This window comes from Mchenga conophoros, linkage group LG5, assembly GCF_057382185.1.
Source record: "Mchenga conophoros isolate Kocher_MC1m ecotype Shallow Benthic linkage group LG5, M_conophoros_male_GT1.1, whole genome shotgun sequence".
Classification (NCBI taxonomy): Eukaryota; Metazoa; Chordata; class Actinopteri; order Cichliformes; family Cichlidae; genus Mchenga; species Mchenga conophoros.
Window position 1 is genome coordinate 4,885,287 of NC_140530.1, and position 17,486 is coordinate 4,902,772.

General features: G+C 40.0%; 1 protein-coding gene across 2 annotated transcripts in view; it reads left to right on the forward strand.

Moving 5' to 3' along the window:
• Positions 1-2,459: 2,459 nt before the first annotated feature.
• phf2 (PHD finger protein 2) overlaps positions 2,460-17,486 on the forward strand; it is a 39,698-nt gene continuing 24,671 nt past the window's right edge. The window contains exons 1-4 of one of the 2 annotated variants that reach the window (XM_085272881.1): positions 2,460-2,918; positions 15,901-15,986; positions 16,118-16,232; positions 17,209-17,369. In XM_085272881.1, the coding sequence (XP_085129007.1) occupies positions 2,821-2,918; positions 15,901-15,986; positions 16,118-16,232; positions 17,209-17,369 (460 nt within the window). In that variant the 5' untranslated portion in view covers positions 2,460-2,820. The remainder of the gene's footprint in view (positions 2,919-15,900; positions 15,987-16,117; positions 16,233-17,208; positions 17,370-17,486) is intronic. The other variant, XM_085272880.1, reaches the window with a different exon arrangement.

The window sequence follows — 17,486 nt, forward strand, 5'->3', positions numbered from 1 at the left end:
CACTGTTGGTGGTTTATTGATCTCTCTTAACACTGGGACATGTAGTAATAACACTGTGGTGGGCTGCTAAGTTTACACAAATTTTAATTTTTTTATATCCAAGTGACAGTCAAAAGAAAGATTCTGCACCTACACCCATTGCCTGTCTTCCGCGAGGCTAAGCAGATACACTGCAAAAGCTAGCAAGCTACTGGCACAAGAATAGCAGTGCAATATCACACTTTTTACTCCCCCACCTCCCAACATCATAGGAGGGAAGAGAGCTGGGTACCCCAGGGAGAATGGATGATGCCCAGGATGAAGCTGCCTATTGTACTTTACCTTATTATCTATCATACATAAACTGTCCAGGAGTGGATGATCATATTAAGCATGTCCAAAGTGTCAGATAATAAATTCAGTGTATTTACCATGTGATCCAAAAATACCCATAATATTAGAGACTGAACAGAGAGCGAGCACCTGGCAACTGTGGGGAGGAAGAACTCCCTTTTAACAGGAAGAAACCTCTGTCAGAACTACACCTGGGGAGGTGCAGCCGTATGCTGTAACTACTTGTTGGGTGAAAGAGAAGAGACCACAAACTGTGGTCCTCTCCCACACAGCTCTGTGTCAAACAAAGTTGTCATCCAGTCTTTAAGTGATGACCTGATGAACCCTGTTTCCAGGTCCAAACTACTCTGCATGTATTAAGGCTGTTGTGTTTTTAACATGTGTTAATACTTTATATCTTCTTCTATTTAATCTGAACAAGCCCCTAAAAAAAGTCAGTGATCACTGTCGGCCTCTCTCGGTTTCTATCATCACTATTCATCTGCAGCATGTTTTAAAGCTCAGTTTTTAAAACCTCACGATGTAACTACAGCCCAGCACATGCAGCAGTACATTAATAACTAACCTCGTATTGTGGATGGATTATCTCAGTTGTTCTCCTGACTGAAGTTTGGCCCGTTTACAGCTTCCTGCCATGCGATTGCATTTGTCCCTAACCATCGGGAACCCTCACGTTAACAGCTGTAAGAAAAAGGACGTTTTCTTTGGACTCTATGGAAAAACCTTAGTACACATCCCGTGATTTAATAGCTCGTAGAAGCACTTTAGCAAAAACTTGAAGTAATTATTTTCTGTATGCCATTATCAGTCTCTCACATCGTTCTTGAGAAATTTTGCCCCACTCTTCATTACAACCTTGCTTCATTTCATTGACGTTTGATGGCATTCATTTATATACCGCTCTCTTGGGGTGCCATCACAGCATTTCAGTTCTTGACTTTGGGTGACTGCAACACCTTGATTCTTTTGTTTTCCAGCCATTCTGTTGCAGATTTGTGCTTGACATCACTGTATTGTTGCATGACTCAGCTTCAACCGAGCTTTAGGTGTTGGACAGATGGCCTCATATTTGATGCTCAAGCACCTTGGTAAACAGAGGAGTTTATGGTCAGCTCAATGTCTTCAAGGTACCCAGTTCCTGTGGCTGCACAACAAGCTCAAATCATCACCCCTCCCCACCACTGTGCTTTACAGATGGTATGCAGTATTTATGCTGATATGCTGTGTTGGGTTTTTGGGCAAACTTCTTCGCCTTGGTCTTGTCGATCCAAAGGACATTATTTCAGTAATCTTTTGGTTTCTTCAGATGCAACTTTGCAAACCAAAGCCATGTTGCCATGTTTTCTTTAGAGACAAAAGGCTTTCAGACAAGCCATAGTTGTTTGGTCTTTTTCTAAATGTAACATGTTTAACATGCTAACTGTAGCGTTTGCGGTTTCCCTGAAGATTACATGGTTTGATTGGGGGTGAATTTCTTCTCCTTTCATAGAGGTGAGGCTGCATAGAGAAAACTTTTTTTCACACCACTGTAAAATGGCTTGTTTAATACATAAAAAGGTGCAGACTGAGATTTGGTGTCATGGACAAAACCTCATGCTGGTTTATAATCAGTCAGCCAGGAAGGGCAGTGGACTTGTGAAGAATGCAACATGTGTCTGACAGGGAATCATCTGTTCTTGCAAGCTTATAGTTCAACTACCTTATTACAAAGTGACATTTGATTTCGATTCTGTTTTGCTGAGATGATGTTGAAATATTTTTATGATTGTATTATTATTATTATTATTATTATTATTATTATTAAATTCCAAATACATGAAATGTAGTAATAATAATAACAACAACAATAATAATAACAACTGTATTTATAGAGAGGATATCATGATGTACGGAAATAGTGTGTAATTTCGTAATAACAGATTATGTAATAATTAAACAATCATATCTTTCCTAATGGTGGCTAAGAACGCGGCATTTAAATTGTATTCATCGATTAACAATAAACTGTCTGGGAACAGAAAGCGTTTATTTCTCGGCATTTGAGCGTTCCACCACAGGGGAAAAAAATCCGCAAGTCCATTTTAGATCGATCTTTACGCTCATTCATCGGATCTAAAGCTGCTCCCTGACGTAACTTACATTTGTTTATTTATTTACCTCGCAGCGACATCGAGACTACATTTTCTTGTGGCTCCTAATATGAGCGCTTCGGTGCCGCGCTGTCACCAGGGGGCATGCACATAGTAATAATAACAATAATAATGCATTTGAGGAAAGCCTGCTACGACGAGCCTCCATCGTTTCTAGCTCCCCGCACAAACGCCAGCCCGGCCGCGGCGTGATGGAGCTGTGCGCTTAGGTTCATGTGTCCGGCGGGACTGCCCCTGGCTTTTTTTCTGGGGAAGATCATATTGGATCATATTGTTTGCAGGACGTTGTTCCTCCTGCAGCCCCCCCAGTCTATCCCGACGTAGTTGTGAATTGAACATGGCGACTGTACCAGTATATTGCATCTGCAGATTACCTTACGACGTGACCCAGTTTATGATCGAGTGCGATGCTTGCAAGGACTGGTTCCACGGCAGGTAAGTCTCGATTGTTCGCCGTACTGTATTTTGGGGCGGTTTGCATTTGTGGGAAACAAACAAAAATGGCGAGGTCTCGGTTGCGTTTGACAGCTTTGTGGCTCTCAGTCGCCCGTCTACATCTGAAGAGAGGCCGCTTGGAGAAGAAGAAGAAGGCGGAGTTATATATAGCCGACCGGGGTTGTGACATTTTTTCGCGAATAACACAAAACAGATTTCCCTTATTGGAATAAATACGGTGGTTAATGGGAGGATTTCGGTGTGAGCTTCGGCTATTAATTGCACTTAACGGCTCTTTAACATCCCCGCATAGCCCCAGCCTGCCTTCCCGTTGTAAGGAGCGGACGACAGCGGGGGAAGCCTCCGCAAACTCGCCGCTCATTTTTGTGACAAATGCTCGTCCTTCCAGACACGTTAAGGGCAACATTTCTTGCCTATTGCCGGGAAATATTGTCACATTCGAGTCGCTCTTCCAGTTTTCACCGGCCGTGTTAACCGAGCGCGGTGGAAAATCACGACTCGAGTCCGAGCTTCCCGAACTCAGCCCCGCAGCCTTCCTGCCAGGCGGCAGCTATGGCTGACAATAGCCCGTGCTGGATGTCCTAAGCTTCAGCAGCGGAGGGGAAATAATTATTAGTATTGGTTTGACTGGTTTGTCACTAGTGTAGACTACGACTGTTAGCTCATACGTCTCCCCGAGTATAGTGCGAAACGTATCGCCCGCCGCTGCTCATCACTTTCCCTGCTGTACACACACTGTAATGGTCTCAACCAAATCCCAGTTATCATCCTTTCGTTTTTGCCTGCTGTCGTTATATCTGTTCTTACACGAGTCTGTGTCTGGACTGGCCTTTGCTTTGGGGTGTTTAGAGCTGTTCGGCTGCTCACTGCCTGTCTTTTTGTTAACCCGTCATTTGTTAATCGCGTTTCTTTCGGTGAACAAGCCCTTCAGAGCATTGAACAGTATTTACGCGCCTGAACGTTAACCCTTTAATGTTCCTCCGCCGGCCGGCTGCCCGCTGTCTGTATCACACTGTCTAAATCATTCGAGAATTAAGGCATGGCAATAGTCCAAGACCTACAAGCCAAACCACCAGCAAAATACATGTTGTTTCTCCCCCCGAACATCGTATTTCTGCTTGTGTTATTACCTGCATCACACATTTTCACTTACCTGTCACATTCTGTAAGTTTGTGATCCTGATAAAAAATAGAGCAACTTCATTTTTCAAACCATAAGTATATTTAAAGTGGATTTGCACACACCGTACATTGGCGCTCCAATTATTCAGGCCCCTGAGGTGGACCATCATGAGGAACAAATCAGGTTACTAACATCAGGTTCCCTTAAAAAAAATTTAACAAATGTTGGACCGAGTAATGAATTTCTTCTCAAATTAATATTAGACCACTGATAAATACTTGCATTTTAAAATAATATTCATGTACATGTTCAGCTGTTAGGAGCGGATGTGTTAAGTTCACATGTATCATCAATATAATTGTGATTCACAGTCTTAGCATGAGTCCACACATGATGATGTGATGTAACAGAAACGTGAACAAAATCTAATCATTATCATCTAAGTGATCACTGAATCCTCTGGGACACATGGTGATCCATACATGTATGGGTATCACATATACATTGGCTGTTAGAGTCAGAAACAATCGTTCTACAAAGAGCTGCAGCAGCCTAGCTTTGCCATGTCTGACAACACTCTACTTTCCTACAACCTTTATGCATTCGTTTTTATATCCTGTAGTCATTTTGGTTTGGGCCACAGTTGAGTCACTGCAGTGTTCAGGACAGCGCTTTGGAGATGCTGCTTGCAGTCATGGCACCCAGCTGTTGTTGATCAGGAAACAGTTCAAACGCTAACTGCTCCTAAAACCACACTGTCTGGTTTTCACTGTACATTTCTGTTTTATCTTCATGTTAAATGAACAAAACCAAGTGAGTTAGCCTCGGACTTGTTGCATTTTTAAAATGGCAACTTCTTTTAAAAATAAAAATCAACCTTATAATCAAAGTGTCTTTATTGAGGAAGGCTGCTTTAGTCTGTTTTAGTTCATTATTAATACTCGTGGGAGCTCAGTTTACCACCTGGCTTCAGTCTCACTGCACTTATCAACCTTTGATACAAAAAGCAAGCAGCTGTTTTCAGCAAATAACCTACAATAAACCCACAATTAGTGATAAAGCTAGCTGGTGATGGCTTATCCAAAAAGCAGTAGGAATATTTTTCTCAGGAGGTGGTGATCAGTTGTTAGATAAAAGGAAAAAAAAGTAAAAATAAGGATTTAGAACACGTTGTTACAGTGAAAATAACTGGTTCAGACCTCAGCTAGGTCCTTTCTGCTTAGTTTGTATGTTTGCACTCTGCCCATCCATGGATCTTCTTACCCGTGGATGTGAGCTGGACGGGTGTTCACGTAGAATAAAATAATACCAAAATTCTGAAAATGCAACATGCCCACCAGCACAGAAAAAACAACACATTGAACAGCAAAAACTATAAGCTGAAGATCGCAACTAGTGCAGCTGCCACAACAACTCTTACAGCCCTGATTTATTGATAAGAAGGGCTGTAAGAGTTATATCAGGAAGTAGTTTGTGTTGTTATCATGAAATACATTTTACCACTTTGTCTGAGACACTTGTCATTGCTGTTGTAAAATCAGTTACGATCCAAAGGCTAAAATGTTTGCAGTGGTTAACATTATATATGCTGAAGCTAACATGACGTAACTAATGTTATGTCTTATAGGATTGTCAGTAGGCTGCCTGTCAGTCATCCTAACATCTCAGTCTATGTTCTGTCAACTGAGTATAATGTTTAAACAAATGGTCTACCAACACCATGTCAGTGGCTTAAATCACATTTTAATAAATAATTATGGCTGAAATCATCTAATTCTCTTCGTACTGGCGCTGACTACAAAATGTTTGATGTTGTGACATTCTGAGTCAGCAAGACTGAAAAATGCTATACAAGGCCATTCCTTTCCAAGACAACTGATATGTTGCTTAACTACAACATTTATGTATTTAAAGTCCGTCAAATTGTAACAAAAGCTGTCTTAACCAAATATATCTGGATAATTCTTTATTAAAATACAACATGTTAATATGTATTTCAAGAGAATAGTGTTTGAACATGGCTGTGATGTGACTTGTTATCAGGTATTGGTAAATAATGTTTAAACTAATACTGTAATACATATTATATATTACCTTATTACAATTTTGAGCAATTGTTCTTCCCACTTGATGTTTGCAGTTATTTTGGCGCTGCATGAATTCACTTTATGCTTGTGGTAATTAGTAACAAAAACGTTCTTTACGTTGAATTTGTGCGTTGACCAGCAGCCACGGTGAGTTAATGCATGTGAATGAGTGAAACACTGGCATTAACCATGCTCTGCATTTTCATGGTGTAGTGAAGTTGTAAATGCGCAGAGGGAAAGTAAACAGAGGACAGCCGTCTTAACTGGCGCTATTCTATTCTACTTTAACGAACGGCTGTCAAACTGGAATAAAACCAAGCAACTGAAACCAGGTGTAACCACATTCTTCACAAAGATGTGTGGACACCAGCACTGAAGAAGCCAAGGCTAGGACTGCTAGCACTGCTGGGGTTAGCTAGCAGACAAAACTAATCTGACACTGTGTGCGTTTGCAAAGTTACACACAGCGCGAAGTGTTACATAACTGAGCGACATTTAAAACATGAATTGTTTAACAGGGAAGATAATTAGTGGTTTCATATAGCCACTAAAATGCACACAGTGTATTTGTTTGGACAATGTTGAACTTTGTCTATTTAAAGTGTGTTTAAACAAGTAGCAAAGCAATCAGCAGGAACATCCGTGACACATGTGTGTTTTTGGCCTACCAGAATTACTCCATGAGTGTATCGACAGCTCATCCAGAAGGTCAGTTACCTCAGTTAGTGTCAGTGGAGTGAAAAGACAAAAGTTCAGGTTTTAGATGTTTGGCATAAAACTAACACAGCATTTCATAAAAGAACATGGGGCGATCGTGGCTCAAAGAGTTGGCAGCTCGTCTTGTAATCGGAAGGTTCGGACAGTCTCGGTCGTTGTGTCTTTGGGCGAGACACTTCACCTGCCGCCTACTGGTGATGGCCAGGGGGGCCCATGGCACTATATGGCAGCCTCGCTTCTGTCAGTCTGCCCCAGGGCAGCTGTGGCTACAACTGTAGCTGCCTCCACCAGTATGTGAGAGTGAAGGAATAGTGGAATTGCAAAGCGCATTGCAATTCCACTATAGTGCTTTTTGAGGGCCCCAAAAAGCGCTATAAATGCAATCCATTATTATGATTATTATTAACATCATGCGAACATCCTATCAGTCATAGTGGTGGTAGTGTGATGGTCTGAAGCTGCTTCGCTGCTTCAGGATCTGGACAACTTGCCGTAATTAATAGATCCATGTGTTCTGCTCTTTACCAGAAAATCTAGAAGGAGAATGTCATCAGCTCAAGCACAACTGGGTTGTGCAGCAGGACAAAGATCCAAAATACACAGTGGCTTAGTAAAAGTCCAACTTAAGTCCTGTCGACATGCTTTGCCATGACCTTAAATAGGTCCTTTATGCTTGAAAACCCTCCAATGTGGCTGAATTAAACAAATTCTACAAAGAAAAGTGAGGCAAAGCGTTGTGAAAGACTCATTGCCAGTCAATGCAAATGCTTGATTAGAGTTCTCGCTATCAATGGTGATTAGATATATGTAAGGCATTTACTTTATCACACAGGACCTGGTAGATTTGGATATCATTTTTCCTTTAAAATGCATTTTGTATTTACTTGTGTTATCGTTGTGCGCATGTTTAAATTAGTATGACAATCTTAACAAATATGGAAAGAAATCAGGAAATCATGAAAATCAGGAAATCATGTGTTTGTGTTTACAGTGGGGGAAACAGCTTTGCAAGTTTGGTCACTTACAAACAGTCTCAAATTTTATAGTAATGTCATTTTAATGGAAAGAGACAGACTAGCAACCAAACATCCAGAACAAACATGTCACGAAGTTATAAATCGATTTTCATGCAATTGAGTGAAATAAGTATTTGATCCCACAGGATTGGGTGTATGCCACATGGGGACACAGATTACAATCAATCAATCAATTACAGATACTCCTGATCTCAGCTGATGTGTATAAAGCACACCTGTCCACAGAATCAATTTCTTCCATTCCAACCTCTCCACCACCAGCTCAAGACCAAAGAGCTATCAAAGGACATCAGGGACAAGATGTAGACCTGCACGAGCCTGGAAGCACGACGCTTGGTGAGAAGGTGACAACTGCTGGTGCGATTATTTGACAGTGGAAGAAATATGAAATGACCCTCAGTCTGGAGTGCCATACAAGATCTTGCCTCATGAGGATGGACTGAAGTCTCTCGGTGCATGCAAGGCTCCCCTCACTCAAGAAGGCCCATGTACACACCTGTGAACCTGTGCCAGTGAACATTTCAATGATTCAGTGCTATGAATGAAGTGGTTAGATGAAACTAACTCAGCCCATCAGCTTTGGAAGAAGAGAAAAGCAGAGTATGATGTAAAGAACACTATACCTACTGTCAAGTGCTTTGGGGCTGTTTTTCTGCTTAGGGTACAGGATGACTTCACCGCATTAAGAAGTCAGTGGACGAGTCAATGTAGTATTCAGTCCTGGACGTGCACCTCCTTCCCTCTGCACTGAAGACGGGTCGTAGATGGGTACTAAAGGAGTGGCTAAAGAAGAAGCACATTAAGGTCACAGAGTGGCGTAGCTAGTCTGCAGACCTCAATCCTATAGACAGTCTATGGAGGGAGTTGAAGCTTTGAGTTGCCAAGCAGCAGCCAAGCAACCTAAAGGATTTCGAGAGTCTAACGCAGGAGGAGAGCAGCGAAATCCTTCCACAGACGTGTAGAAGCCTGATGACCAACTACAAGACGTTCTTACTGTTGTTCTTGCCAACAATGTTTTTTTCACCAATTACTCAAATACCTTTTTCACTTAATGACATACAAATCATTTTATAACTTTTATGTAATGTGTTTTTTATGGATTTTTAAGCGGATATTTTGTCTCTCTCCATTCAAATAAAGCCACAATAAAAAGTAGACTGTTCAGTTCTTTGTAAGTGAGCAAATTCACAAATTCAGCAGGACATCAAATAATTATTTCCCCACTTTTTAAAAAACATTTTCTGATTAGATCTTTATTGTCATTGAACACCGAGCATTGAAATGAGTTAGGAGCTTCAGCAGTCTTCAGCATAAAGTAACATTATAAATTAAAGAAAGAATGTATGGCAACTTGATAATTTAGCAATTATCTGGCAGCTTTTTGAAATCTGATGAATTAATAGCAATTACTTATTAGCCAACATGATTGTTTATACATGTACTTATCGTATTTAATCATTGCTCCCTGCCCTGGCACACACTGACTACACAGCCCTCCAATGCCCTTGAAAACCATCTCTTTCACTTTTTTTTAAATGATTGAAACTTTTTAATCCTTTTTTTTGGGGGGGGGGGGGGGGCATTTTGCCTTTATTGGGTAGGAACAATGGAGATAGACAGGAAAGCGGAGAGAGATAGTTGGGAAGACGCAGCGCTGGGTCAGACTCTGGTCATGTGGTAGCAGCCTGCTGACCCAGTAAGCTAAACTGGTGTCCAAATTAGGGCTGAACGATTATGGAAAATAATCTAATTGCGATTTTTTGCCCCAATATTGCAATTGCGATGTGATATGCGATTATTTTTTAAGGTCTTTGTCTTCTGTATTATTAAACAAAGACAAGCAATACATCATATAGTATGGCCAATACTATATTACATTAATTTTAAACTGTTCTTTCCTGGAAGACAGACCTCTGTTATGATGACATGAGGTGATGCATGAATTGATGACTGACATTTTTATTTAACTTCTTCAATCACAACAGTATATTTGAACATACACAATAGTTTATTTTTAGCTTACAAACATCTGAGCATAAAGTGCTGACAAGGAACCCTGGTGTAAACATTAAAATGAAAGTCAGTACAATGTGCAGATTGCAGAAATATACATAAAAAAAATCAGTGGCTTTACCACACTCAGTTTTTCGACATCTGTGAACTACTAGACAGTCATTCAATTAAAAAATAATATTAAATAAATAAAACTAATAAATAAAAAATACACACATCTTACTGATCTCTGCAGTCAGTAACATTACACATAAAGTGCAAACATAATAGCAATTGTATAAACACACACACAAACACGCCTTTAAAATTTAAAGGCGTGAAATTGGACGGTCTAGTTCTGATTAGCGTCACCGCTGTCTCGGTGGAGTTTAATAAACTCGGCCGTCTGCTTCTTGCTATCTAAAATATAACCAGACACTGGCGTAAATTCTCGACTGTCTCATACTTCTGTTTAATAAGTTTTCTGTTTGACGTTTAGTCAGCTGTGTGAAAACCAAGGAGGAACCCACCCGGGGGATTAATAAAGTTTTATTTTATCTAATCTAATAACTTTAATCTCAGCCAAACCGATTTACTCACGAACAAACAAAACACTGAAAAAAGCCCAACAATAACATTTTTAGGTTGTCTAAGTGACTTATATATTACGTTTAACCCGAGCAGCGAAACTCCGCGGTGATCTGAAAATGATGTGCCGGGAGTTGTGCCGTTATCGCAAATGCGATATATCGTTCAGCCCTAGTCCAAATGGTTGCAATTTTCCTCAGAGCAAACAAGTCTCAACACTAAAAGCAGGTTTTGATGACTTTGAGCTTTGTTTAACTTATTGAAAACATGCCCTGCAGCAAATCTGCACTTTGTTGGATGATGTTCAGTGTGACGTATTATATGGAACAAGATACAAAACCTTTTTTTGCTTATTAGATAGATGTTATCCTCACAGCGCCAGACACTTTACCTAATAAAAATATATGTTTATATATTTTGATGTACTGTAAGAAAACAGATTCTGCGAGCTGGTGATGGAGACTTGATTTCAAGAACATGCCACCTGTAAACGTTTGCTTTATGATATAACGTCTTCTTTCACAGAATGGCTTCATCAGTGCGTCCTGGCGTTGACTGTGTTAAAGCTTTAACTAAAACCATGGTTTTGGTGTGGTCATTGCTTAGAACCACAGTTGCATTATGTGTCATTCCCACACTAGCCACAGGGGAAGGCCCCCTTTGACCACACTGGGTCCTGGGGAGTTGCTGTACAATAGGTTTATATGAACTTCTTACTGCTGGATTGACTGTGGTAAAATAAATGCACTATTAAAGCTAAACAGAGAGTTCAAACAGGACTAAAGCTCACCGGCTTTACATAGCTGGATGTATGGGGACTTGCATAGTACAGAAACAGTTGTCAGCAAGTCTTGCACATAACACAAGCCGAATTCAACACATCCTGCAACTGCTTCACAATAAAAGCCTGAGGAAATTTGCTGAGCATGCAGGTGGCAGAACATTTAAAGCTGTGCTCTGTGTGGGGAGGGAGACAGAACAAAAGACATGCTGTGGAAGAGAGCCAACGATGAATGATTAAATAATTAATTAATGTTTAAATGCAGAGAGGTGTATAAACACATAGTGAGAAAGGTGACTGGAGAAGAAACACTCAATGGAATCCCCAACAGCCTAGACCAATTCCCGCATAATAAGGGAGGATTCACAGTCACCTGATCCAGCCCTAACTATATCCTCTAGCAAAAAGGAAAGTTTTAAGCCTGATCTTAAAAGTAAAGAGACAGTGTCTGTCTCCTGAATCCAAATTGGAATCTGGAAGAGTGCTCTGACAGCTGCAAGCTATGCCTATAATTCTACCGTTAAATATAGTAGGAATCACAAGTAAAGCTGCAGTCTGAGAGCAGACTGCAGCTCTAATAGGGTGATATGGATATTAAGATAAGACGGGGCCTTCCTATTCAAGACCTTGTATGTGAGGAGCAGGATTTTGAATTCAATTCTGGATTTAACAGGAAGCCAATGAAGGGAAGCCAAAACAGGAGAAATCTGCTCTCTCCTTCTAGTCCCTGTCAGGACTCTTGCTGCAGCATTTTGGATTAATTGAAGGCTTTTCAGTGAGTTTTTAGGACTTTTGATAATAATGAATTACAGTAGTTAAAGTTGGGAGTCATCTGCATAGCAGTAGAAATGTATGCTCTGCCTTCTAATAATAGTGTCTAAGGGAATTGTGTATAATGTAAACAGAATTGGTCCTAGCACTGAACCCTGTGGAACTCCATAACTAACAAATTGGAGTCTATTAGATTGCAGCGCAGTACCTGTAATACCTACAGCGTGCTCTAATCGCTCTAATAGGATATTATGGTCGACAGTATCGAACGCAGCACTCAGGTCTAGCAGGACAAGCACAGAGATGAGTCCACTGTCAGAGGCCATAAGAAGATCATTTGTAACCTTCACTAAAGCTGTTTCTGTGCTGTGATGAGCTCTGAAACCTGACTGAAACTCTCCAAATAAGCCTCTGCAGATGATCTGTTAGCTGTTTGACAACTACTCTTTCAAGGATGTTTGATATGAAAGGAAGGTTGGAGATTGGCCTATAATTAGCTAAGACTGCTGGGTCTAGAGCTACATTCTGTATTACACATAAAGTAAGATGTCCAAAAGTTTATTGGTATTAGAAGATATATAAGACTAAGACAACAGAGAGGACGCATTTTGTATTCAGAAAATGAATATCACTGGCTTTTTAAATATGTTCAGCTTGATTTCTTAAGGTTACTCTGCAACTCAGAAGAGCAAAGTGTGTAGAATGGGGATGTCAAACTAGTCTTGAACCACATACACCCTGCTTTGGTCTCATGTGGGCTGTATAAAACCCAGTAATGTTTCTGTTATTTAATTGTTTAAAACTTAATTACTTTCATCTTTTATGAATGGCCATGTGTCAGGTCCTTATCAGTAGGAAACATCCAAAATTTATGCCATTCATGCTCACGTTTTCCAATTCCAGTGTGCTGGATTGGAATCTGTGCCAGGACACCCCTCTTCAAGAGTGTAGTTCATTGTAAAGTAGCTCGCTTTTGTTTGTTATACTAAAAAAAAGTCATGACAAAATAATCATAAACGAATGTATTATTTTGTATTTCTTTATCGAACCGTCTTTTTCTTCTTACTAACCATTTAAATGCTTACACATTTCACTTGTCTGGGACTTTGATAACAAGTGGCTGTAGCTCAAGAGGTAGAGCACGTTGCTTCCTAGTTGGAACATTGGTGGTTTGATCCTTGACTGCATGCCAAATATCCTTGGGCAAAATACTAACCCCAAGTGAATGTGCATGAATATCAGTTTGAAAGCATAGAAAAAAGTTCTATTGTGAAAGGGTGACTGAGGCATATTGTATTGAGTGCTCAGGTAGAGTAGAAAAGCACTTTATAAGAAGCAGCTCATATAGTATTTTACTGAACCCTATGCTCATTTCCAGTTTGCTTATTGTAGGTTTTAAGGTTGGGCAATTGGACAAATATATCGACTATCGTTGATGGGCTGCCCTGTCGTTGATAGTTTTTACAAGGGCCATTTATTTATTTATTTGTCCATGAGTAATTTTTTTGATAATGTTGGTTGAAGCCAACAGAAGCAGTCAACAGAAATAAATAATAGCGCTGTTTTAACGGCACCCTCCTCGGAGTGCACTCAAATGCAGCAGTGATTCATTTACTCAAACTCATAACAGAAAAAAGAACAGCAGTAGCCTATGTTCAGAAAAAAAGCCTTTTATTTAAATAAAAACGTATCTGTCACTCGACACACACTCGACCAAACAACAAATTAGCTAAAAATCAAAATGTCTCTTCCAGCAAACATTAAAAAAAAATCTCCAACGTAAACATAAGTCTTTTGTGCGATTTGGCGCATCTCAAATAAATAAATAAATAAATAATCCAAAAAGTAGCTACATTATTACTGAAACAAACAAGAAAAGAAGGTAAAATATTCCCTCCAAACAAAATGCATGAATTCTTTGACAGGAAATCAAGCATGTTTACTTTCTCAGGTTTTAGCAGTGTGCACAGGTGGTTAACAACATTACCAGCGGTGTTGAAGACGCGTTCTGAAAGTGTGCTTGTTGCTGGTACACGCAGATATTTTGGTGCCATGTGTGACATCAATGGGAAACGTTTTTCATTTTCCACCAAACCAGTTGATTGTCTTCTCCATCTATGACCATCTCGCTGAGATAACAGTCCATTTCTCCTCCAGTGTGCAATTTGGTAATTAGTTTGGTAATTATACCTCAATATGGATTTTAGGCCATATCGCCCAGCCCTACTACACAGGAATCCTTGTTGTCTTATATTCTATATTAAGTATACACTTGACCACAGTGAGATACATACTGTGCACTGAATTGTGTGAACCTGTGGTAAAATGAAGAATGATATTGTAAGCATCAATGCTGTGCCTCACACAGGAGGGTAAAAGGTCAAAGTCAGTTTCAGAACTGCTCAAATACAGCACTCACAAAGAGATGAAAGAACTTTGGTGTAGCTCAGACCTGACCCAGGTTTAAAAATACATCCTGCTCTGTTACAATCACTTTGTAAACTGAGGCAGCAACAGGTAACATGAGTGTGAATTCAGTCTGTCACTGTGAGACGTGTCGATAATTTCCTTTGTTACTGAAAATTGTGCACTTTTCACATTTAGTATGGATTTAAAGCCACTGATGTGAAAATGTCATGAAGAGCCATGTGTCCCTCTGTCCAAACACACCCACCCACTCTTCTGTGTGACTTCAGTGGATGTGAGAGGGCCTGGTAGTAAAGCTGTGGAGCTCCCACAAAGAGTCAAAAGAATACATTGTGTAGAAACTCCCAGTTCACCGAGTTTGAGAACAGCGGCTCCAAACGGGAGGAATTTGGACTTGCAGGAGTTAGAGAGAGAAGGGAAGAGCTGCGCATCACTGTCATCATAACAAACCACACTAATGCTGTCTTGAAATATCTTTCAGTTTTGGTGATTTTTCCTTTGCTGCATTTGAGCTGCAAAACTCTTGTTTTTTTCTTCACTTCAAAAGTGCAACTTTTGCAACAGCAACAGTCATTTTCTCACGACTAGCAGTTTGCCCTTGTGCTAATTCAACCAACATTTCCTTTTACTACAGTCGTGCTACAAACCACAGAGCTACAATATAGACTGCGTCTGCATCTGTGTAGATGGATATTTATAGGCTACTGATACATGTTCCTGTCCTGAGGTCTTGATGGCCCTCTGCTGTCTGTCAGCGTAGACCATGCATCACTTCAAAGGACCATGCTGATGTTCTTTGGTTGGTGACCACGCTGGAGTGTAGATTTTTCTTTCCTCCTCTGTCACTACAAATTCTATTGTAGACGTATACAAAATCGATTTATATGCATATGCTGTTAAAGAGCCAGAAGAAAAGTTTTGAATATTTTTCAGTAATTTAGTAATCAGGTTTTTTCAAAAGGCAGCTTCAAATTTTTTACTTTTAACTGTTTTTTCACTTTTAGTCTTTTTACTGAAAAAGACGCCACCATGAGATGTCATGACCTCACATAGACCTAAGTATGTAATAGATAAATAATCAGGAATTCTGGCATTTTTTAATGTTAACATCTCATGAAATAGCAAAAAATTTCCTTTTTAATTTACTATTTATTTTATCCCGTCTTCTCTTTTTTTACAGTTGAAAACGCTGAAAGCTAAATTTGCTGCACAAGCAGTTTTTTATAATGTGGAAGAACAGACCAGTTGTTGAAATTGTACTTCATTTTTGGAATTAGGATGATTTAATCCTAATTCTTAAAATTTACATTTCCAAGATGAATAATCTACCCAAACTTTTTCCTCACAGCCATTGGCCACAGCCAATCACACTTTTACTTTAGTTCATGTGCAGAAGGCTGTTCCTCGCCATTAAAAAGTATTTCCTCTCTCATTTCAGCTGCGTCGATGTTGATGAAGACGATGCTCCAGACATCGATATTTATCACTGTCCAAACTGCGAGAAGACCCACGGCAAATCCACATGTGAGGAGTTGCACTGATTCAAATGATTGAAATTCGCTGTGGTGTGATCATTCCACATCTTCTCATTTGCTGGAACAATTTAGATTTGATTGCTGTCAAGTTCTGACTGATTCTTTCTGTTTGCTCTCTAGTGAAAAAGAAAAAGAACTGGACCAAACATGACACAGGCCAAAGCACCGATATCAAAGCTGTTCAGAACGGCAGTCAGGTCTTCATCAAGGAGCTCCGCAGCAGAACGTTTCCGAGGTAAAAACACAGAACAACTCCTTACATGAGAACAATCGCATTACAGTTCCTTTTTTCATGTTCTTCCTCTACAGTAAGAAAACTTTAGGCCTCTGTGAGTTCTTTTTTTGTATCTTTTAAATTTATTTTGGGTTACACTTTGTTAAACAGACAAAATGAAAAGTCAGTCTTGACAGTTCCATAAGGAGGGTTAGAAGTGAAACTGTGAAACCAGCTGGTCGACGTTAAGAGATGAAAAAGAAAATGAAAACTTAAAACCAGATGAGTCTGGTGCTGTCGGAGGTTTCTTCCTGTTAAAAGGGAGTTTTTCCTTCCCACTGTCGCCAAAGTGCTGCTCACAGGGGGTCATATGATTGTTGGGTTTTTCTCTGTATGTATTGTTGTAGGGTCTACCTTACAATATAAAGTGCCTTGAGGTGACTGTTGTTGTGATTTAGCGCTGCATAAATAAAACAGAATTGAATTGATTGCTTGACTGTATCTGGCCACACCCCTACTGACCCAGGCATTCATACTATAAAACATCACACATGGGATTTTGCAATGTGAAAAGTGTAAACAAATCAGTGTGTGTCATGTTTATTTTAACCACAGCTTCATAAGACCATCACCTGGTACAGTTTATTGTAAAGAACAAATTGACTTTCTTGCTTTAATGTGTTTGAGACCATCAGATGTGTTGTGCTCAGGTGGTGTTGTAAATATGTGGCTCGACTTAAATAATATGAGATAAAATGGTGAACGTAAAGCTTTCTTTATAATTGAAGTGATCATATTTATGACTCAAACTGAATATTGCGTGTATTGTTCCGGGTTTGAATAACTCCACTAGGGGGCGCTGCCTGGTAACATTTCAAAGACCTGCTTTCAGATAGTGTCACATGCTGCTCACATAGAGCTCAGATGTGATTCTGTTTCTTCAGCTTAGAGCACATTAAGGATGTTCTCTCCTCATCTGGCTGTGTGTGCTTATTAGTGCTGATGACATAGTGGTGAAGCTCAGTGGCAGTCAGCTGACCATGGATTACCTGGAGGAGAACGGCTTCAATGAACCAATCCTGGTTCAGAAGAAAGACGGTTTGGGCATGTCCATGCCCGCCCCCACCTTCTACATCAGTGATGTGGAGAACTATGTTGGTAAGAACATCTGTCACCAAACCATACACACTGAAAAAAAGGGATTGGCCAGCTCTTGGATTTATGTAAGCATCTTGCGTGTATTTAACACAATTGCCTCATGGTTTAAAGTTAAGT